The sequence below is a fragment of the Eubalaena glacialis genome, chromosome 8 (assembly GCF_028564815.1).
Source record: "Eubalaena glacialis isolate mEubGla1 chromosome 8, mEubGla1.1.hap2.+ XY, whole genome shotgun sequence".
NCBI lineage: Eukaryota > Metazoa > Chordata > Mammalia > Artiodactyla > Balaenidae > Eubalaena > Eubalaena glacialis.
The window spans coordinates 117,567,850-117,591,507 of NC_083723.1; the positions used below are offsets into that span (position 1 = coordinate 117,567,850).

General features: G+C 41.5%; 2 protein-coding genes and 1 pseudogene across 2 annotated transcripts; 1 reads left to right on the forward strand and 2 right to left on the reverse strand.

Annotated features, from left to right (window-relative positions):
- Positions 1 to 969: 969 nt before the first annotated feature.
- TAS2R41 (taste 2 receptor member 41) lies at positions 970 to 4,667 on the forward strand. Its single transcript, XM_061198285.1, is given in 2 exon segments — positions 970 to 1,041; positions 3,690 to 4,667. Coding segments are annotated over 2 exon segments (1,050 nt in total).
- Positions 4,668 to 11,392: 6,725 nt separating this feature from the next.
- Positions 11,393 to 11,977, reverse strand: LOC133096516 (olfactory receptor 2F2-like; annotated as a pseudogene).
- A 5,870-nt stretch (positions 11,978 to 17,847) lies between these two features.
- Positions 17,848 to 23,028, reverse strand: LOC133096683 (olfactory receptor 2F1-like). The gene is given in 4 exon segments (XM_061198286.1): positions 17,848 to 18,461; positions 18,464 to 18,793; positions 20,604 to 20,653; positions 22,976 to 23,028. Coding segments are annotated over 4 exon segments (1,047 nt in total).
- Between the last annotated feature and the right edge of the window lie 630 nt (positions 23,029 to 23,658).

Genomic DNA, 23,658 nt, shown 5'->3' on the forward strand with positions numbered 1-23,658 from the left:
TAAGACCCTTCCTGCTCCTTTTCCAGTCTCCCTGTGCGTCAGCCAATCTCAGAAGGGTTGAAGCTGCAGTTATCTAGCTTTCATGTACTGAACTGAAATGTCCGATTTCTGGTTTGAGGCTGTTTTGTGACTTGAAGTGATCTTGGAACAACCTGTTTGACAAGAGTGAAAAGTAAAGTCATATGACATGCTGGAGTTCTTTATCTCTGGCTGGAGAAGTTTCCCTTGCTAAATAAATTTGGAAGAAAAAGTAGAAAGGAATGAATAAAATTATGGTTTAATAGTATTATAAGTACAGCCAGTTACACGTGGCGAAGGCTCTACTTGCTCAGCCCCTTAAGCCACGTTATCCCCTGAGAAAGCCTTCCCCAGCCAGCAAGTCTAAAGCAGCAACATTTTTTTCTCCACCTGTTCCTCAGCAATTTTACGCTTCTTTTTTCTTCAAAGCACTGACAACAGTATGAAAGTATCTTGTTCAGGTGTTTGCTTATTGTCAGTTATGTTCCCTTGGAGTATAAGTTCCATAAAAGCAAGAATCCTTCCTCTTTGGCTCACTGCTATATCCCCACTGACTACAACAGGTGCCCTGTGTATATAAGTGCTCAATAAGTGTTTTTTGAGTGAATGAATGAATGAATGAGTAAAAACTGTATAAGGAACATAGATCTAAGAGTGAGAAAAATGCGTATTTGCCCAACTTTAATGGGGTTTTTCTTTTTATTGCGGATTTTTATTTTCATACAATTATACATTCATGTGTGGTGGTAACAACTGTCACATTATTTGTATGACTAATTTTTTTAGTTGACTCTTTCATGACAAAGTCACATTATGAAAGGATACACAAACATTAAAAAAGTTTTAAACAAACATGGAGGAAGGACAAATTTGAAGTATTAAACTGAAAACATTTGACTGTGGATGAACTTGAATATATTTTTATTCAAGAATATATTTTTACTTTTCAACATGGTCTCACAGGTATCTCTCATTAATGTTGCTGTTGGAGAACAGGACTCACATATTCCTAGTAAAGCTAAGGTATCTCAGTGTGGTGGACAGACTCTAAGTTGGCCCCCCAGGACCCTCACCCCTGGTAAGTGCACCTTTGTGGAACCCCCTTCCTTTGAGTGTCCATGGGGACTGCAACTTGCTTCTATCCAATAGAATATGGTAAAGGTGATAGGATGTCACTCCTGTGATTATGTTATGATAGTTAACCCGCATCTTTCTAGTTGACTCTCTCTTAGGGACTCTCTTTGCTGGCTTCAGCTGCCATGTTGAAACAGTCCACTTGGTAAAGACTCAGGGTAGCCACTAGGACCTGAGAGCAGCCTCCAACTGACACCCAGCAAGAAGCAGATACCCTCAGTTGCACAACCACAAAGAAATGAGTTCTCTCATTGGAAACATAAACTCCATTTAAACCATTATCAATCATTAACACCTCAAGGTCCATGAAGGATTTAATAAGAGGTTTGGTAGAAAGGTGGACCAAAGTATCTGACCTTGAAAGGGACGACTACTCATAGGTGCGGATGGATGCGTAACAGGAAAACTCAGCTGGAGATAGATTCCTCTAGCATCACTACTTTGCTTAGGTCTTGGCCATATGAATGTCTCCCTACACTTATTGCCTATATACTTAATGTCTCGAGAATGATCTGATGGGGAGAAGTGTGTTTATAGGGCCCAAAGGTGGAATAATAAGGATGGAATTGTCAACAGAAATAATCAACAAACAGTCTATCATAGGAGTTGAAAAGAATTTTATTTGAGCCAAACTGAGGACTATAGCCCAGGAGACACAGATTCAAGAAGCACTTAAATTATGTTCCTCTGGACTAAAAAATGGGGGAAGCTTTTGTATAGGTAAAAGGAAAGTTACATAAATTGTCAAGAATTAGGATTGGAGCTGGCAAGTAAGTGTGACTGTTAAACAGAAATGGGTTGGGGTCTGAAATGTTTGCATAGTTGCAAGGGGAAACCTTGAGACCATAAGATTGCAGATGGCAGTTGTTAGCAGATATTGTTTTGAAAACAGCTGTTGATGTCCTTTGAGTTTGATATAGTTCAGAAAATTCAAGTTCTCAGCAACACAGGAACATTTTTTTTTTAACATCTTTATTGGAGTATAATTGCTTTACAATGTTGTGTTAGTTTCTGCTGTATAACAAAGTGAATCAGCTATACATAAACATATATCCCCATATCCCCTCCCTCTTGCGTCTCCCTCCCACCCTCCCTATCCCACCCCTCTAGGTGGTCAGAAAGCACTGAGCTGATCTCCCTGTGTTATGCGGCTGCTTCCCACTAGCTAGCTATTTTACATTTGGTAGTGTATATATGTCCATGCCACTCTCTTACTTCGTTCCAGCTTACCCTTCCCCCTCCCTGTGTCCTCAAGTCCATTCTCTACATCTGCGACTTTATTCCTGTCCTGCCCCTAGGTTCTTCAGAACCATTTTTAAAATATTTTTTTATTTTTTTAGATTCCATATATATGCGTTAGCATACGGTATTTGTTTTTCTCTTTCTGACTTACTTCACTCTGTATGACAGACTCTAGGTCCATCCACCTCACTACAGGAACATGTTTGAAACCACATCCACGGTGGCCCCCCAGCTCCATTTTGGATGCCTGAATCACAGTTTTATATCTCGTCAGAACAAAGAACAAACATCAGACATGACAGGGGTACATTCCTTCAAGCTTTCAGAAGAGGAAGATTAGCACGTACACAGTGAGTCAGCGTGACCTTGGTACCTCAGAAGGGATCCTCATCTTTGAAGGAGTACTAGCATTGGCATCATCGGAGGGGGCAGGGCATTTATTCCTATCTTCAAAGTGGACATTCTAAGCAATCTGGTAAATGCATTCTTTTTTTTTTTATAAATTTATTTATTTTTATTTTATTTTTGGCTCTGTTGGATCTTTATTGCTGTGCGCGGGCTTTCTCTAGTTGCGGCGAGCGGGGGCTACTCTTTGTTGTGGTGCGCGGGCTTCTCATTGCAGTGGCTTCTCTTGTTGCGGAGCACGGGCTCTAGGCGCATGGGCTTCAGTAGTTGTGGCGTGCGGGCTTCAGTAGTTGTGGCGTGTGGGCTTCAGTAGTTGTGGCTTGCAGGCTCTAGAGCGCAGGTTCAGTAGTTGTGGCGCACGGGCTTAGTTGCTCCGCAGCATGTGGGGTCTTCACGGACCAGGGCTCGAACCCATGTCCCCTGCATTGGCAGGCGGATTCTTAACCACTGCGCCACCAGGGAAGCCCACATTCTTTTTAAAAAATGGTTAAAGCAGATGTACCACACATGTCTGACAGGTCCTGAGACAGGTTGTTCTCGTTAGTATAAATTTCAAGCCAAATCATGTATAAGCCGGAATGACTTCCCCATAGCTCGATACATGAAAATTTCCTCTATCAGAACTCAGTCACAGACACCCTGAACAGCCCTCTACATTGACACTAACCATGGTAGTGTACAGGCAAAACCCGAGAAGGCAAATCAGGGGTAGTCGGTAAGCCTAATGGTAACTGAGCCCGTGGGAAATTTGCACCCTCACTGAGCTGAGCTCGCCTTCCTCTGTAGCCTGAGCATCCTCCTCCTAAGTGAGCTCTGGCTCAGATGCAGAGCCTGAGCGTTCTTCTCATATCCCCAGGAAAGACTGAAAGAGGGACTGTGGACGGGGGTAGGCAGGAGGCCAGGCACCAAGGCACAGGGTGGTGGCCGGAGGAGGGACCAGCCTGCACCCAGCATTCGCAGTCCTCTTCGTGCTGCTCTTTGTTCTGCTCTGTGTCCTGGGACCCCTGGCCAGTGGCTTCATTGTGCTGGTGCTGAGCAGAGAATGGGTGTGACCAGGGAGGCTGCTCCCCTCCAGCATGATCCTCTTTAGCTTGGGGGTCTCCTGCTTCTGCCTGCAGTGGGTTGGAATGGCGAACAACGTCTGCTACTTCCTCCATCTGGTCGAGTACCGCGGGGGTCCCGCCTGGCAGTTCTTTGGTCTACGCTGAGACTTCCTGAACTCGTTCACCTTCTGGTTTGGCTCCTGGCTCAGCGACCTCTTCTTCATGAAGATTGCTAACTTCACCCACCCCACCTTCCTCTGGCTGAAGTAGAGGTTCCCAGGGTTAGTGCCCTGGCTTCTGCTGGGGTCTTTGCTCATCTCCCTCATCATCACCCTGTTGTTCTTTTGGGGGAACCACGATTTGTATAAAGGTTTCTTTATTAGAAAATTTTCTGGTAACCTGACCTACAATCAGTGGAGCACAAGGCTGGAAATTCACCATTTTCTACCCCTGAGACTGGTCACCCTTTCAATTCCTTGCTCTCTTTTTCTGGTCTCGATGGCTCTGTTGATGAACTCTCTGAGGAGACACATGTGGAGGATGCGGCACAGTGCCCACAGCCTGCAGGAGCCCAGCGCCCAGGCTCACACCAGAGCTCCAAAGTCACTCATCTCCTTCCTCATTCTTTATGCTCTGTCCTTCATGTCCCTGATCATCGATGCTGCAGGGTTCTACTCCTCAGAAAGTGACTGGTACTGGCCATGGCAGATTTTAACCTACTCGTGCACATCCATCCATCCCTTTATCCTCATCCTCAGCAACCTCAGGCTTCGAGGGGTGTTCAGGCAGCTAATTTTGTTGGCCAGGGGCTTCTGGGTGGCCTAAGTGGCATGATCCCCTCATCCAAACCATGAGGAGAGACTCAAGTGAGAGTGACAAAGCGACAGTCCACTTACATGGAAACATCCTCGCAGGCAGAAATCTACTGGATCGTGTCGTGGCGTTTCTCCTTTGGGAAGGAGAGGAGGGGAGTAAAATCTGGGAACTCTCTGGCACATGATTTCTTCCTGAGACACTATTAAAATGTGGCCCCAGGGGTCCCAGAGAGCCAGTATTGTCCAGAAGTTCGGATTATAAAATTCTGTGCTACTCTCTCTGTTTGTATCCACTCTGCTATGTGGAAGCCTTCAGTTAAAAAGTCTTGATTAACTGTACTGTCTTATCTCAACTGCCTACTGGGAAATTAAGAAAAACTGTGTCTATTACTGAACTAGGGTGTGGATGGGGAAGCAGAGACCTTCCTAAGGAGAATGTAATAGTCACTACGTGAGCCCCAAGGGACAGTAGTTGTGGTGGACAGTGGCCTGGGCTGTGAGGTTTAATAGCCCTTCTTTCTATGGAGATTCTTTTTCTCTCACCAAACTTAGATAATTTGATTTTAATTTTATTAAAACTACTAGAAGGTTTCTTTACACCGCCCCATTTCTTTTCTCTTTAATATTTCTGTTGTTGTGGTCTTGATTTTCTCTAAGTGGCAGCCAGACTTCTTCCATGTTTATTCTTCCTTTAGAATCACACGTTGTGATTTTTCTCCTTTTTCAGATTGTCTCAAACTTTTTCCTAATGTGAATGTCTCAGTCACATGTGAATTAAATAAACATGTACTTTTTGTTCTTAAAAAAAAAAGCAAGAATTTCACTTAGTTTGTGTTCAAAACTGTTTAACCTCTAATTTAAAAAAAAGAATAAGAATTAAATCTTATGTTTAAATATTGTCTTAAAACAGTTCCAATTACTATGCAAAAGTTTTTAGAAATAATTTTGGAGAAAATTTTATTTAGAGTCGGGTGCCTCTAAAGCAGGCTTAAAAGTTTTTGCTAAAAGGTATCAATGTGCAAATTTCAGAGACTAACTTTCAACTGGATTCCTGATATTTTAATCTTCTCTGAGAGTAAAAATAATTTCCCTTCTGATTAGGGTATATGCTGCTGAGTGGATGTACACTCATGAACTAAAATCTTTGGGCAAATTATTCTACATTTTTACTTTAAATATTTTTTTAATAGGTAATACGTTTGCATGGTTAAAAATTCAAAATATACTAAAGAGTATATATAAAAAATCTCTCTCCTACCTTCCCCTTCTGAGGCATTCTTATCATTTCATGTCTGTCCTTCTAGACATATTTTATTCTAAGACAAAAAGCCACTAATACCTAACTAACAAACCAGTCAACTAACTTACTTATGTACTGCTATATTCCATATCAGTAGCTGACTAACCAACGGCCTTATTATCTATCTTTTCCCTGTGGCCTTCACACAAATGATTGTACAATATTCATGCTGCTCTACACCTTGCTGTTTCTGCTTAACAATACATGTATCTTAGAGATCTACGCATGTGGACGCACATAGCTTTTCCTCACTATTTTTAGGTGTACCACGGTTTTTAAACTTGTCACCTGTTTGTGGTCAGTTAAGTTGCTTCTTGTCTTTTGCTATTACAATAATAATGGTGTAATGTTGACTGTCTCTTCTACATATGTTATCTTGCACCTGTGCAAATTAACTATAGGATAAATTCCATGAAATGGAGTTACTGGGTCAAATGGCACGTGCATTTCTAATTTTGATAAGTGTTGCCCTCTATAGGTTTGGATTAATTTACTTTCTCACTAGCAATTTATGAGTATGCTGGTTTTCACACTTTTCATTTTTTGGCCAATCCGGTAAAAAGTGGCATATTAGTGTAGTTGTAATTTGAATGACTCTTATTTTGAGTAAGGTTTATCATTATTTTATATGTTTAGAGCCATTCGTGTTTATCTTCTGTGAACAGTCTATATCTTTGCTTAATTTTGGATTTGGATTTTGGCTTTTTTCTTATTGGTTTGTAAGAACTCTTTATATCTTAGAGAAATTAGCGCTTTATTTTTGATATGAGTGGCAAAACACTCCCCCACCCTCGGTGTTTTTATTTTAATTTTTCTTGATTCTAATATTAATTTTTTAAAGCTTCTTTATTTTGGAATAATTATAGACTCACAGGAAGTTGCAAAAATAGTACAGAGTCCTATGTACTGTTCAGCCAGTTTCCGCCAATGATGGCATCTTACATAGCTATAGTACAATATCGAAAATGTTAATGGTTCAGTTTTCACTAATTTTTTTAACCTGCATTCATGTGTGTATGTGATTCAATGCAATTTAACCCCATGTATAGGTTTGTGTAACCACAGTTAAGACACAAACCATTCCATCATCACAAAAGAACTCCTTCATGCCGTGATTATGCATCTGTACCTGCCCCTCACCATACCCTTTGTGGTTTTTTTGTTTTGTTTTGTTTTTGGTTATGCTTCTTACTTTTATAATAGCGGCTTGTGCCATGCAGAGTTTTTTTATCCAAAACTATTTTAGTAAATGTTGAGATTTTTGTCTCAGAAGGCATTCCTCACATTGATATCATAAAAAAACTGCCTTTTAGTTTCTTCTAGCACTTTCATGCTTTCATTTTTGTATTTAAATATTTGACCACTATGGAATTTATTCTTATATAAATTATCACTTATAGATAAATTTTACTTTTTTCCCAGATTATTAGCTTGTTTCCCTAACACTATTTATTGATCTTTTCCTTCACTAATTTAAAATGCTACCTTTTATCATTACTAGATTCCTGTATATATTGGTTTATTTCCAGACTTTCTATTATGTTTCACTGCCTTGGTGTAATCATGTGCCACTACCATGGCATTTTGACTATTTTAGGTTTATGATGTTTGAATAACTAGTACACTAGTCTTTCTTCATTAATCTTCTTTTTCAGAAATTTCTTGGCTATTATTTTTAAAATAATATTGTCTGGTCTCAAACAAAAATTTCTTTTTTATTATATAAAGTTAATCCTGTTAAACATATAATTTACCATAAGGAGACATACACATCCACAATATTGAGTCTTCTATTCAAGAATATGGTATGCATTTCCATTTGTTCAAGATTTCTTTTATTACTTTCAGTAGTGTTTTAATTTTTTAAAATATAGATCTTCTGCATTTTTTGTGATGTGAATTCCTAGGTATAGTTAACCCTTTATGCCTTAGTTTCCTGGTATATTAAATTTGGTAATAGTAACTGTCTTAGAATAATTGCGAAGATTGAAATGTGTAATATATGTGCATGACGTATAAGTAGTACTCACCATAACTTGTTAATAGTATTATAGTAATGCATAGTTAATATTATTTTTTCAAATTATTTTCTGTGTCTGAGTCAGTATGAAGAGAGTAGGGGAACCAGGGTGTGGCAAGGACTTTCCTAGCCACAAGGAAAGACCAGTTTTTCTTTTTCTTTCTCTGACTCTTGTTTTTTTCAATGTTTTGAATTGCCAAACAGGGCAAATATACTAAGTGTGACTGAGATAAAGAAAAACCACTTGTGGTGGATAAGAAATCACTGAGAAGGAAGTCTGATGCTAAAGAAGGATATTGGAAGTTCACTAGAGGGTGTGACTGAGAGAATAATTTACTTAAGTAGCATTTTGACATCATCTGAGGGAAGTGAAAAAAGCTAGGAGTTGTTTTTTGTTTTGTTTTTTCCTTTGAAGAAATAAAGGGGAAAAGATGAAATTATGATAGGAATAATAAGAGTGTTACTAAACATTATGTAGCTATTATCTTTAAACTAAATTCTATATTGTATTTTGTAAGGTTGCTATGTTACGCTGTTATATTGAAGAAAGAAATGAAAAGACTAAGAAAATGTATTAGAAATCAGATTAGATCAATGGGAAATCAGGTTGACTGTGGACACTGGACCACATGCTCTCTTTGGGCAGTATTTTTTAATGGTAAGTCCAACTCTATACCATCAGGGAAGCTTATCTAAAACCCCCATCTTATCGATCAGTGGCAAATATCACAGCTCTCTAGTAAAGGTTTTATAAAACACATTTTCTAAAATTTAAAAACACGTTAATACAAACCAATACATAAATCGGGACGTGTTAACCTTTTGTGGGGGCCACAGATTGTTTGAGAATGTATTCAGTTAGCAAATATTTTTTGAGTGCTTCCATGTAGACAACGCCCTGAGCTGGGAATAAAGTAGTATCACAGAAAAAGCTTCTACCGCCATGGAATTTACAGCCTTGTGGGGAGTCAGGAATAAAGTGTCTAGTCATACAAGTGAGCATGTCGTTACAAACTGGGACAGGTGTGAGGACGGGAAAGCATGGAGGCCTATGAGTTTGTGTAACAGGAGGACGAGGCAGAGAGCTGGGGTGGGGGAGGGCCACTAGCAGAAGGACTTCCTCAGGAAGTGATAAAAATTGGATGAGATACCACTTTAGCACACAATTCCAGAGGGGTCATAGACCCAAAACCTGTCAGTGAGCTCCAGGCTAATAACCCCTGCTCTCCAGTGGTGTTCCTGGTCTCGACTGTGTGAAGCAGAGAATGCTGTAGGGGAGATTTTGTTCTGGGTGGAAGAGATTGGATTTGAGCCTGTGGAGCAGGGACGTTCTGCAGTCAGGGAACCTCTGTCACGGGAATTCCCAGGTGTGCTCAGATCCATGTTGCGTCACACCTATTTGCTCCCTCCCTTGTCTCTAAGTGATTGTAAAATGCTCTCCTAATCTAGTTCCCATCTTGGACCCTGAGTTTTGTCTCCTGTGCTTCGTGCACTGATTTATTCTCCATTAAAAAAATAAATTTGAAGGCTTTCCCAGGCTAGTGCCTTGGTGAGACTCAGACTCATTTTGTGAACCTGTACTAGAAAAGCAAACTCCAAATCCCTCCCAACAGGGGTGGGACCTATCTAACCAGGGCGTTGCTGCTCGAGATGTGACATAAGACAGAAAAACAGGGTCATTATCAGAGCTAACGCTTAAAGAAAACACCAAGTAAGCTCTGCTTATTTATTTATTTATTTTAAAACATCTTTATTGGAGTATAATTGCTTTACAATGGTGTGTTAGTTTCTGCTTTATAACAAAGTGAATCAGTTATACATATACATATGTTCCCATATCTCTTCCCTCTTGCGTCTCCCTCCCTTCTGCTTATTTTTATTTGGTCTTCAGATGTTACTCAGATGGCATGGTTATCTTCTCAATTAAAAAAAAAAGGAAAATAGAAGGTGCTTTATCTATAGTTATACCCTCTGTTCAATTCTCAATTTCAAGATCTGATCATTCATTTTTACTTCTAACATTTCCCTGTATTCTAAATAACTTCTGGTCTATATCCACTAGCTTCCCAATTCTTGGTCTTTCAACCTTACCTTAAATTCTGCCTGGTCTATGTAGTTTGCCCTAATTAGAGGAAGTTGAATTATAAATAGTTGATTCACTTACTCCCACTAGTGAAGCATGAAATAGAGAGTTTTTTGGACTAAAAGAAGAAAAAAGTTTGTCCTATTTATTTTTGTCTCAATTCGTCTAACAGTCCTGGTGGAGAAGAAGAGGATAACTTCTAGAACATCATATATTATATGTGCTATTTCCCACATCAAAAACTGTGCTATCTTGCTATTGCCTCTAATGCAAATTCCATGGCCTTGTTTTCAAAGCCCTACTATACACACCATCCCCACTTTCCAACCTTACCTCCTCTGCAGGACTCCTCAAAATGAAATCTTTGCTCTAACCAAACTGGTTTGCCCACTCTTTCCCAGACAGACCTTGGTGTTTTTTATCTCCTCACCTGGCTTACGTCATTCCCCCATGAGCCAAGAATAAACCTCTCTCTCTCTACTCCCTCATCTATCCAAGTTCTACCATCTTCTATGGCCATTTTAATTTTTCCTTCCCCTTCAATTCCTTTGCAAACCACCCAGTTTTTTCCCCTTCATGGGGGAATTTTGTGAATCCCATGGGCTTTTAATTTCTATCTTCTATTTGGCAATTAACCAAATGTTGCCTAATTGTACTTTTCCATTGCTGGATTATGTTGCAATTTCTTTTTTGGTATTTATCTCTTATCTTTCCAAGTAATCCCCGGGTTATGGGGAAGGACCTCATATTAGACTCGGTGTGTCTCTTGCAGCACCTGGCATGGTGTATTGAACACAGTGTAGCTTGATACAAATGTGTTTACTGATTGATATTTCTTTCCAAGTCCTGCATTTTGTCCAGGGCACCATGATGCTCTCAACACTAGGAGGGAGTTATGATGATAGCTGTGGTGATGAAAGGAGTCAAGGTGAGCACAGAAGAGAGGTTCATTAAATGTGCTATTTGACTGACTGACTAGATGGTGAAGTTGACATTTAGGACAATGATGAAAGTGGTTGTGGGAATTATTCTGATGTTCACTCAGTCAACAAATATTTAACATTTCTGATTGGTGTAAACTGCTTTTGAATTTCGGTGGAAAAAAGCAGAGTTACAAAGAAGATTCCAGAGCTTAAGTCATTATTTGTCAATACCTTCAAAAACAAAGAGTACATCTTTCACACACACATGTACTTGTGTGTATACAGTTGCACAAACACTTTATCCCTTAGTACAAGCTTCTCTGTTCTCAGGGGAAGCCCTGCTATTTCTGTTTCTGAGTTCTTCTGTATTTCTCTGTTTCTACAACTGAATTCCTACCCAGCATTCAGCTCAAGGCACCAGCAACACAACTACACTAGAGTCCACCAGGACACCCTAGTGTGTGTGACATCCACACAGGCAACATGATTCAGCACGTGGTGCCCACAGCTGGGCAGGTGCATGGTGATTGCCATCTCCACTACAAAATTAGCCATGCCCACAAGCCAAGAGACCACTATCAGCCTCGGGCTGACTGCTGCCATGTAGTGCAGGGGGTCACCCACCATATAATGGTCATAGGCCATTGCTATCAGCAGCGGGAACTCAGTCCCCTCCAGAGCCAGGGAAAAGAAGAGCTGGGCCCCACGTTGAGTAAAGGAGATGGTCTTCTTCTCCAGGAGGAAGTGCACCAGCATCTGGGTGACCCCACTGGAGGTGTAGCAGATGTCCACTATGGAGAGGTTGCCGAGGAAGAAGTACATGGGCAGGTGGAGGCGGGCGTCCAGCCTGATCAGGAGGATGATGAGCCCTTTGCCCAGCGGGGTCAGCAGATAGGCAGCCCCAAACAGGACAGAGTTCAGCCTGATTCTGCCTGTCCCTGGGGAGGCCCATTAGGACACACTCACTCACCCAGGTCAGGGTATCCCTCCTCATGGAGCAGATGGGCCAGGCTGCAGGAGGAGGTGCTGGGTTAGGGAGGCCAGAATCAGAATCAGAATCCACAGTCTGGGTTTGAACAAAGGACTTTAAGTAGGACTGCAAGTACTTGTATTTTTCCTCCATTAGACTCTGAGCTTCTTGAAGTCAGGGACCTTTTCTGATTTTTCTTTTTATACAAAGATTTCTAACAAATGTTTCACAATAAAAAAATTTTGTTGGGTAAATGAATAGAAGGAGTTTAAAGTAGTAGTCTTGAGGATTATTATCTGATCCCAAGATGTAGGACTTGTATTCTGAAACTCCCCCTTGTCCTTATTACTCATGCTGGAGCAGGTGGTTTTCCTGCTTCTCCCATTATCCAGGCTGGGTCAGTGACAGAGAAAAAATCCCTCATTTGGTTCTCAGTGTACTGATTAATCAGGCTTAATCCTAGGATGATAAGATCAAGGCATCATTGTAGAACATTATACCAACTATAATTATGTCCCAGCTTCTTGTGATTTTGCTATTTCCTTGGTGAAATGCTGGCATTTATTTGAATGCTAAACTAAGTGATTAATATAAGATGAATGCACACATCACCTACTTGCAATGACAACGTTTGGAAACTGACAGTGCCCACTGATGAAGTCAGTAAGGGAGTGCCTCTAAAACCCTTGGAGCTTTGTTATGTGTAAATCCTTCTGTCATAGCAAAGACATGTTTGCCCTTGGAACACCACCCTATTTACTTTGCTTGTCTTTAGCCTCCATCAAAGGATAAAGATGTCTTTTTTTTGTTTCTCAGTAAAAAGGTGTAGTAATAAGCAATTTTATAGTCTTTATTTCTCTATTAATAACAAGACCCTCTAGTCCCATTTCAATGTTCAGCTTATGTGTCTTTACAACATGTCGGGAGAAGGTAGTGCTATTGGCTAGTATGAGAATAAGTAGAGACCACAGAGACGCATAGAAGAGTCTGACTGCTGGGAAAGCCCTTTTGGATGTCCATTAGGGAAAGTTTGAGAGGGAAGGAAAAAACTCCAGGTTAAACGGTTTGCCTATGAAAATCCCACAGGACCCAAGGTGGAAACCAGAGCAGTGCTTTCCACATTGGCTACACATTAGAATCACCTGGAGTGCTTTGAAAACTCCAGAAGCCCAGACCACACTCCAGAGTAATTAAATCAGAACCTCAGGAGGGTGAAACCCAGACATTAGTATGTTAGTAACTTTTAATATTTCCTGGTAACTAAAATGTAAAAAAATCACTGCTTTAGAGGGAACTTTTAACCTTATTTTTGAAAACTTAAGACATAGGATTTTTGAGAGAGGAATATGTTTAGAGATAAAACCAGTAGAGTTTTTGAGGAGGAAAAATCTTTGACCTAAACTTCTCATTCTTTTTTGAAGAAGTTGAGGCCAAATCCCACTGAATAGTGAAAAAGTGATCCTGGATTTCTTGCCATTTGTGTGCTGGGTCTCCCCTTAGCTTTAGCCTTCTGAGGTCTGGTCCAAAACAAATGTTTTAGAATATCTTAGATGCAGGGAAGAACTAGTTAGTATCAAATGAGACAATGTGTGAGAAAGCCCTTCATAACTTCAGAGCATTATCTAAATAAAAAGGATTTGTATTAAAGATATGAGAGATGGGTCACAGAATGCAATGAAATGGAAATGAAAACAATTCAACCCAAGTCTTTCTAACAGGGTTTGAAGATAGGGCTGTGGTTGGATGGGGGTGAAGAGGGCAGAGCAGCTGGGTGCTATCCTCTGTCTTTCCTAGCTAGTTGGAACTTACCAACTTTCTTCTTTCAGTCCTTTTGTGGCCGGAAGGTGTCACTGTAGAAAATGCCCAAAATAGAAACTGGCTTTGGCACAATACCCAGCTGAGTTTCTGAACCCTGCACCTGGGATGGGAGCCCCTGGCTTTCCACAGAGCCTATTTCTTTTGTCAGTGCAATAGGTAACCAAGCTATAGTCCCCGAATGTGGCTCATGAGTGCCAAGAACAGCAACTGAAATTCTCACCATTGAAGAGAATAAAATGCAAAGTGAGAGTCACAGAAAAGAATGTAGGCTGGAAGGAAATTCTAGGATCACCATTTCAACCTCATCATTTTACAAATGAGGAAACTGAGACTCAGAAGGCAGAAGTGGTTTGCTCAAGATCATTCTGACAGTTGGAAGCAAAGCTGGAACTGAATCTGAAATCTGAGGACCACAATCCCCATGTTCGTCTTGCTACATCACATTATGTTACCACTTGGAGCATGAAGAGTGTATCACAGCAGCTAATAGGGAGCAGCATCCCCACAGAATGAAATGTAGTACAGGTTTGATTTATGGGGGGGAGAGGAGTGTCAGAAAAGGTGTGGTGTTTGGATGCCGCTCCTGGGGAGCCAGGTGGAAACTTTGAACTGCCACAATGTAACGCAGGAAAACAGGCTGAAGAGTAGTTTGGACAGATCAGTGGACTGGTGGTCCAGTTCGTCAAGTACCAGCTGACCTCTTTCCATTTTATCTGTAAAAGGGAAACATCCACCCCATAGTGTAATGGGGGGTTAGAGCCCACATACCTTGACTCTTAACTTATTCTGAAGCCAGGAGGTGGAACTGGAAAACCCCCTCCACTAAGCCCAGCTCTTTCACTCCCGTTTTCTGACTTCTAACAAGCAAACTGCTTGAAGGGTAGAGAGGGTAGTTTTTCTTTTTATTGTGCCCTTTCTAGTTCTAACAGAGACTGGCATATAGAGCCGGTGGACTGAATGAATGAGTGAACATCATATCGAGGAGTGGTTTCTTTAAAATTCATCCTCTCATCTAGGAGCTCAGTGTAGAACCTTATCACTGATGTTTTCAGAGTCCGCTCTGTGATACCGGCTCAAGAATGACTCTAATCGGAAGGGTCTTTTGAGGGACCAAACAGTTGTTTCCTCCTGATTAGTAAGTACCCTTTAAATACATTGAGTCTCTCTTTAAAGAGGCAAGGGCCAAGAAAAATTTCTAAATTCTAAAACTCAAACAATGGGATAAGTAGGAAAATATTTTGGACATTTCCCCCCTCTTTTCTAGCCTACAACCTAATGAGTTGACGTCTTCTTTGGATAAACTAGATGTATGCACTACTGCTGCAAACAATACAATCTAGATTTTATTTTATATATAAAAGATATGTTTTAATTATTAGGATTAGAAGGTGTCAATAGATTATTGTCCCAACTACGTCATAATTTAATGAAGGATTATAGCTCAACAAGTATAGAACCAACATCAGTTGACCCCTTCCAACTTTTAACTGGTGTTATCAAACCTCATACACAAAGTTTGTTCATTCAGCTACTTGATGAGCATTTCTGTAGCCAGGTTATGTTAGAAGGTGTACTAGGATACCACACTCCTCAAAGCTGGATGTTCCATAGACATGTGATGAGGGTAAAGGAAAATACATCAAAGTATAAGCCCTGTCAGTTTGTTCTCTCTCACTAAGGAGGAAGAACTCCTGAGGTTTCTTTGCTGTAGAAATCACAGACACTGGGTAAAGGGCGGGCAAATGCCTAAGTGTGGAGGCTTTGGTTGGGGGGAGAGAACTTTGAGAAGGAATAGAGAAAGGAAAAGGTAATCTGTTGATCTGAGGGGAGAAATTAATAGTCTAAAAATGAGAAGTCTAAAAATGAGAGTTAAAATATGTTTCTCAGGGGATGGAGCTGAGTGCCTCAGATGGGAGTGGGAGCAGTAGGGGAAAGGACCAGGGAGGGGATTAAGAGGAGGATGGAGGCTGGTGGTCATGGTCCTAGGGGGAGAAGGAGGCAGGAAGGGGCTGAGGGAGTGAGTGAAAGGGAGGGAAGGGAAGGGGAGGTCTTCAATAAAATTAAAAACAAAAGTTTTGCTGGACATTTCTCCAAAGAAGATGTACAAATGGCCAACACACACATGAAAAGATGCTCAACATCATTAGTCATTAGGGACGTGCAAATTAAAAACACAATAACATATCACTTCATACCCACTGGGATGGCTACAATCAAAGAATCAGAACTTAAGTGTTGTCGAGGAAGTAGAGAAATTGGAACCCTCATTCATTGCTAGTGGGAATGTAAAACAGTTCAGCTATGGTGGAGAACAATTTGACATTTCCTTAAAAAGTTAAACATAGAGTTACCATATGACCCAGCAGTTCCACTCCAGGGTATGTACCCAAAAGAATTAAAGACAGGTTTTCAAACAAAAACTTGTACATGAAAGTTTATAGCAGTACTATTCACAATAGCCCAAAGTTGGAAACAACCCAGATATCCATCACCTGATGAATGGATCAACAAAATGTGGTTATTTCCCTACAAGGGAACATTATTCAGCCATAAAAAGGAATGAAGCCCTGCTACATGCAACAATATGGACAGACCTCAAAAACATTATGCTAAATGAAAGAAGCCAGACACAAAAGATCACATATCGTACAATTCCATTTATATGAAGTATACAGAACAGGCAAATCCATAAAGACAGAATGCAGACTAGTGGCTGTAAGGGCCTGGGAGGGGGGATGAATGGGGAGTGAGTGCTTAAAGGATATGAGGTGTGCTTCGGGGGTGATGAAAATGTTATGGAACTAGATAGGCATGAGGTTCCGCAACATTGTGAATATACTAAGTGCCACTGAATTGCACATTGTAAATGTTTAAAATCGTGAATTGTATGTCATGTGAATTTTACCTCAATTTAAAAAAAAGTTTTGCTAAGAGTTTTCAAAGATACTTCATTTTCTCCTCCTCAACCTTTTGACATTTTCTCAACAGACTGATTAAGTTTGAATTGTTCTCAATTTATATTTTGTATATTTGCTTGTGGGTAAAACAAACAAGAAATCTGTAGTATTTAGGTAAGAGATGCTTCATTCTGATTTTTAAAAGTTGTTTTAAACATTTTTCTGGATAAAATATCATTGCCTCACTTTATTCTCACTTTACATTCTAGGATGTTTAGAGTTCAATCATTAACCGTGGGTTAGAAGAGTAGAGTGAAATTATCACTAACAGGGAGTTGTAATTCTTTCTTTTTTAAGTAGCTTGGCTTATCTCTAATGGTACGTGGCACAATTCTTAGTCAAGCATGTGTTCTGAATACATCCTTCAGTTTTCATAAGAGCATATCCTTAGACCTGATTATGTAAAAAGATATTTATTTGAGGTTATGAACATTTCACTTTTTGGCCAGCCACTTGCCACCCACTGCAAGTCTGAAAGGGAAATGAGCAGAGTGATAGCCACGTGATTCACACTGTGTCCAGTCCTGCTCGTCAAGGGTGTGGGGATTATTACTATGACTTTGGCTCCAAGTCCCCATGTGAATACCCCACCCTACTGAGCTGCGCTGGACCACGTGTGATCACATGATGACCTTTGTACCTCTGGCCTAAGACCTGTTTGATCCCATGGGCACAGTGAATCTTGTAACTTACAGCTTGTCCCCTCTTTTTTTCCCTGATTTCAGAAAAGCTTAGACACATGGTTGTAGAATTTAGGAAATAGACTTTCTTGGCATAAATTTTGTGTACTGCTCGAGCTTCTGATTTAGTCTTCCTTTCTAATTCATATGTGCCAGTATATCTTTTTTTTCCATTTAATTTTCTGTAGGCTGTATGTGTTTCTAAGTTGTTGTAATTCACATTTTTTAGACTAAGTCAGGAACCAAAAATAGTGCCCAGAGATAAAATTCCATTTCTCTATTATTTCAAAAGATAGTATGGATTGTGGCCTTTCTCACCTGCTCCCTTACACACACATGCACACACATGCCCACACATGCACATGCACACAGTATGCGGAGGGCACGCTCCAGTGCCCACCGTCTTCAGAGTGAGGCCCTCTTATGACAAGGTCATATTCTAATGTTTTGATTCAGAGCGCCTCATCAGAGCCTGACTCAGAGCAGCCTTCATCTCCTCGCTCCTCAGACTGTGGATGAGCGGATTCAACATGGGGGTCACCACAGCGTAAAAGAGCACCACCACCTTGTCCTGCTTGCCTGAGGCCGTGGAGCCAGGCTGCATGTACGTAACCAGGGCCGGCCCGTAAGATATGGAGACCACAGTGAAGTGGGAGGCGCAGGTCCTGAAGGCTTTGCGGTGGCCCCCGCTGGAGCGGATCCGCAGGATGGTGGCCACAATGTGGGTGCTGGACAATGCGACCAGGCAGCCGGGCACCAGCAGCACCACCATGCTGGAGGCCACTGTGACCGCCTGGTTGAGGGTGATGTCCACGCACGCCAACCTGATGAGTGCCAGTGTCTCACAGGCCACATGGTTCAGCACGTGGTGCCCACAGATGGGCAGACGCACTGTGACCGCAGTCTCCACTGAAGCATTAGCCAGACCCACGAGCCAGGAGACCACTGCCAGCCCTGCACAGAGCCTTGGCCGCATCACTGCCACATAGAGCAGGGGGTCGCAGACGGCCACATAGCGATCACAGGCCATTGCTGCCAGCAGCAGGAACTCAGGGCCAGGGAGAAGAAGAGCTGGGTTCCACGTTGGGTGAAGGAGATGGTCTTCTCCAGGAGGAAGTGCACCAGCATCTGGGTGACCCCACTGGAGGTGTAGCAGATGTCCACAATGGAGAGGTTGCCGAGGAAGAAGTACATGGGGAGGTGGAGGCGGGCGTCCAGCCCGATCAGGAGGGTGATGAGTCCGTGGCCCAGCAGGGTCAGCAGATGGGTGGCCCCAAACAGGACAGAGGGCCCGGCCTGCGTCTGCCTGTCCCTGGAGAGGCCCATGAGGACACACTCTCTCCCCCAGGTCGGGTTGTCCCTCCTCGTGGAGCAGGTGGGCCAGGCTGAAGGGGAGGAGCAGAGGCAGGGAGGGGCAAGTAAAGGTCTCACTTCAGGAGTCAGGGAGTAAGTCGTGGGCCAGGACTGGAGCACCTCCCCTCAGGTTCCTTAACCTAGGTGCTTAGAGAATGCAATGAAGATGGTGAGGAAAAGGACATTTGAGTTCTCACACTAGACTCAAGGATGAAGACCCTGTTCTGGTCATCCTTTTACATCTAGGATCCAGCAGTTACAATTATATAGGATATAAGCTATTGGTATAGAAGGAAAGATAGAAGGAAAAAGTGGTGGAGAAAGAATGATAGGAAAGAAAAAAGGAAGGTAAAAGAGAAAGGAAAACTAAGGAAGGAAGGTAGGAAAACAAAAAAAGGAGGGACGTGAAGTAGAAGATAAGGAAGAAAGGAAGGAGTCTCCACTGTGGGGTGGCTGTGGGAAAAGCATTACAAGCAGATACTTGGGACCAAGAGGAGCGCCTAGGGGTCCATCCCTAAAAGACTGAATCCATTTGCTTAGTATGTTTCTTCTGGGGTCCAGGTCTGGGTCACTGCCTAGAAAGGAGTCCTCTCACATCATTCTCGTGCCCATCAGTCTGGACGAAGTTTAAATACTTGAAATCAGTATAGGTTAAGCCCCTGCTGTGTGCCAGGGACTGTGCTAGACATCAGACACATGGCAGTGGACCAGAAACACAGAAGCACGAGTCTTGCTCCTTGGTTTTTATAATTTAATCGGGGACATAGAGATTAAATTAATGATTACAAAAATTAATTAAGTATAATTGTGCTAAATGCTATGAAGGAGAAGAACAAGGTTACTAGTTGGTTAATTAAATTTGCAGCTGTAATTAAATTATGACTGCACTTATGCCTTATTTCTCAATAATATGCAATTTATATAGTAAGTTGCAGGCATTTATTTAGATGTTTAAATAAATGATAAAAAATATATAATGAGAGCATCTGGAAACCAATGATACTTACATGTTACTACTGAGTATGAAATGACTGACATCCACTGATTCTTTTCAAGGGGAGTGAATTCTTTCTTAGCTAAGTTTGCACTGGGTCATTTTCCTTCCAACATGTTGACCAGTCTTCTATAAACATAGAATTAAATGCCATCAGTTTTTCTTAATAGAAATGTAATATCAAGGTATATTTCCTGCTCTTAAAATATGAATAATTAGTACATTAATTAACTCAATTATTTAAGAATATTTATTGAGCATATGAGGCACTATGCTTTCAACCAACCTCTAGGAAATACTGCCTTTCAATGTTAGGAATTTGTTTTAGAAAATCAGCAGTGCCACAGAATCAAATAAGAAATTTAAAAAAATTGGGTCTTGGTAAAATCTATGAGAATCAAATGAGACAGTGTAACAAAGGACAAAAGCAATATATCAGTGTTAAGAAAACCAGAGTGGAGCCACATAATCAAATACAACAGAATTGAAAAGCATAATCCAATTCAGATTCTCTCTAGCTGGGAAGGGGGTCTGGGCGCTGATTGGTGGAGGGAGAGAGCAGAGAACCTGGATGGATCAGGCATCTCTTGCCTTCCACTCAGCCCTGGTCCTGCAGTGGCCAGCAGGTGTCAGTGTAGAAACTGCTAAGAATAGAAACTGGCTTTAGATTCTCAGGATTGGAGACCAGGTTCTGGGGCCTGAGTGCAGTAGTTGGTGGTTGGGATTCTGAGTGCTGCCCCAGGGAGCCTGTGGCTACCCACAGAACCTCGCCCTTGTAACAGCAGAGAAAGCAACTCAGCTCTGATCTACTACAATCCGGAGGCTGCGACAGCATCCAGAATCCTCACCTTTAGAGTTGCTGTCATGAATCCAGATTCCCTTCAGAAGGGCCCTGTTACTATATAAGAAAATTTTAAAAAATGTTAGACATGAAAGGAATCATAGAGATCATGTATTTTATCCATTTAATTCTACACACAAGAAAACCAAGGAACAGGGGTAAGGTGATTGACCCAGGTGTCAGATCTACCTGGGAACCAACCTGGAACCAGGTTTAAGGCTGTGGTGCACATTCTCAGTTCTCACTGAACCTGTTAGTGAGGGACGGGAAGGGGTTCTAAAAGGATATGGTCTAGGAAGGGAGGCACCTAAAGAATCTTAGATTGGAGGCCCAGGACAGCTATCTTGCCATGCAGAGAAATGCTGTGTGGTGAGTGGGAAAATCTTTGAATGAGAAGTCAAGGGACCTAAGTTCTTGTCTGCCTCTTCCATTAGCCTGCTATGTGCCCTGGGCAAGTTACTTGTCCTCTCTGAGCCTCAGTTTCTCCATTTGAAATGTGGGAATAATAATAATGCCTAGCTCACACTATTTTGAGTAAGATCAGATGAAGAAATGAATATGGATGGGCTTTGTAAAGTACTAAGTAAACACAAGTGGCTATTGTTATTATACTCAACAGGTGAGGTCAATTTGCATGGTGATAGGGGGACAAGAAACAATATGAATTTGTGCTATAAAGGCCAGAAATTTAACAGAATGTGGGCCATAAAGCCCCTCTGCAATACATCTTATTGCCTAAATCACTTAATTAAAAAGACCCTGTTACTCAATACTATACAATAACCTGTATAGGAAAAGAATCTGAAAAAGAATAGGTATATGTCTGTGTATAACTAAATCACTTTGCTGTACGCCTGAAACTAACAACACAACGTTGTAAATCAACTATACTCCAATATAAAATAAAAATTAAAAAATAAAGAAAGAAATAAAAAGACCCTGCTTAAATAAGGTGAATAATAAGGTAGAGTCTGTTTATACCAGGTGGGTAGTACCATGCTCTACACACAGTATAAGTGCAATATATTTTTTTCCAATAAAAATTTGATGCTGTTTTTAGATGATGATAAAAACATTGATTTTTTATTAATAGATGGCCTTGTTCTCAGTTTTGGGGGATAATTAGAGAATTTCTTTCCATTTAGCTTGACTTAGTAAACATTTACTGAGCACTGAGTAGAACCTGGTCCAGTGGCAAGTGCTGGGGTGAGAAGGATCAATACAGTCTGGTCTCCATCTCTAGCAACTCGGCCTGGCAGGAGGATGGAGAGGATGAGTTATCATGATCTTATCAGAGTTTTCAGAGGAAGCTTGAGTATCAAGTCTGGTAACAGGAGACATAGAGTCGGACTGTGTAAATAGGCGGGAAGATATGTAGAAATACTAAAGTAGAAGCAAAGAAACAAGTGCATTTGCGTCTTGGAAAAAGTAGATGTGGTTTACAGCGTATGTAGATTGGTGGTAAGGAGACATGGTTTTCAACCTGTATCAATAAACCATCTAGGTATGGTTGTAGGTCACTACCTTTCTGAGCCATAGTTTCTTCATCTGCAGAATGAATAAGTTAGGTAAACACCAAGATTTCTACCAACTCTAAAGATCTGCAGTAAGTGAATATACATAAGCTGTAGTTTAAAGCAGTATAAAAAGAGGGAAAAAAATCTTTGGTCTTTGATTACTCTAAGTATGCATAGCTAGTGGGACTGTAGGAAATAAGATATGGGTTTCTGGGGTTGGGGATCAAAGCATTCATATCACACATAACTGTTTGGGGAAGTGCCAATGAGTGAGACCAGGTTGGCTTGAAAACCAGAGGCTAAGGAAATAGGGACGGCACCATACAAATAGAAATGGGAAAACTACTTGGGTCAAGGCTGAAAGACCTGTAGGCTTTTGACACATGAACTTCTTTCCAAAATTGCACCCAGATATTTCTTACATAGTGGGGTAATCCATAACAACACTAAATTAGGGACCAAACCTGAGAAAAGGAGGGGTCCATGTCTATCTTCCGTTCTTATACCAATCCCACCTTCTCCATTCCTCTTTTTATCTCCAGTATAATGCAAATGCCTCGAAGCTAAGAAAAGAGCCTTATCTCTTTTTATCGCCACTCTTCAGCTCTTTGAATGTATGTCTGTATATACTAAGCACTTCAGTTTATACTGTTGATTGGATGATTGACCAAGACCGAGGACTTTATTGAGTGGGAAGAATCAAAGCGCCTCCAACTGCAACCAGTGAGAAAAACCAAGCAGAGGATCCTAGGACAGTCCTGGCTGCTTCCAGGGGTTTGGGCTCTATTGTCTCACCCTCCTCCTATTGTCCCCTGTGGAGGACGCACCGAGGCTGAGTCCTCACCTTATGCACAGAACTCACTTTGGATGGGGAGGCAGCACATCTTTCAGGAAGTCCTTGAAGCAGTCGTCCATCCTCTTCTTGGGGATGGAGGTTTACTTTGTCAGTCTTAGCTGATAAGTTTCCAGAACCTAAGAATCCCCAGAGGGCAATTACTTGCTCTTGCTGTGTTTCTTTCATTTTTTTTTTTTTATATCATCACCTTTTTTGACCAGGATTCTTTATTTATTTATTTATGGCTGTGTTGGGTCTTCGTTTCTGTGCGAGGGCTTTCTCTAGTTGCGGCAAGTGGGGGCCACTCTTCATCGCGGTGCGCGGGCCTCTCATTATCGCGGGCTCTCTTGTTGCGAGGAGCACAGGCTCCAGATGCGCAGGCTCAGTAATTGTGGCTCACCAGCCTAGCTGCTCCGCGGCATGTGGGATCTTCCCAAACCAGGGCTCGAACCCGTGTCTCCTGCATTGGCAGGCGGATTCTCAACCACTGCACCACCAGGGAAGCCCTTGCTGTGTTTCTTTACTCATTCTCCCCCCGAGCTTCTTCTCAGCAACCACAGCTCCCTACTCTTCTAAGTTCCCAATGGGATAAACATTTTGAAAATGTTTTATCTCAACTTTTAATTGTCTTTCTAGTTCTCAGAGTAATGAGCCCTTCCCTGACTTTTTTTGAGTCTTTCACTGCTTTTCAAGGCTATGGCATTATTGGA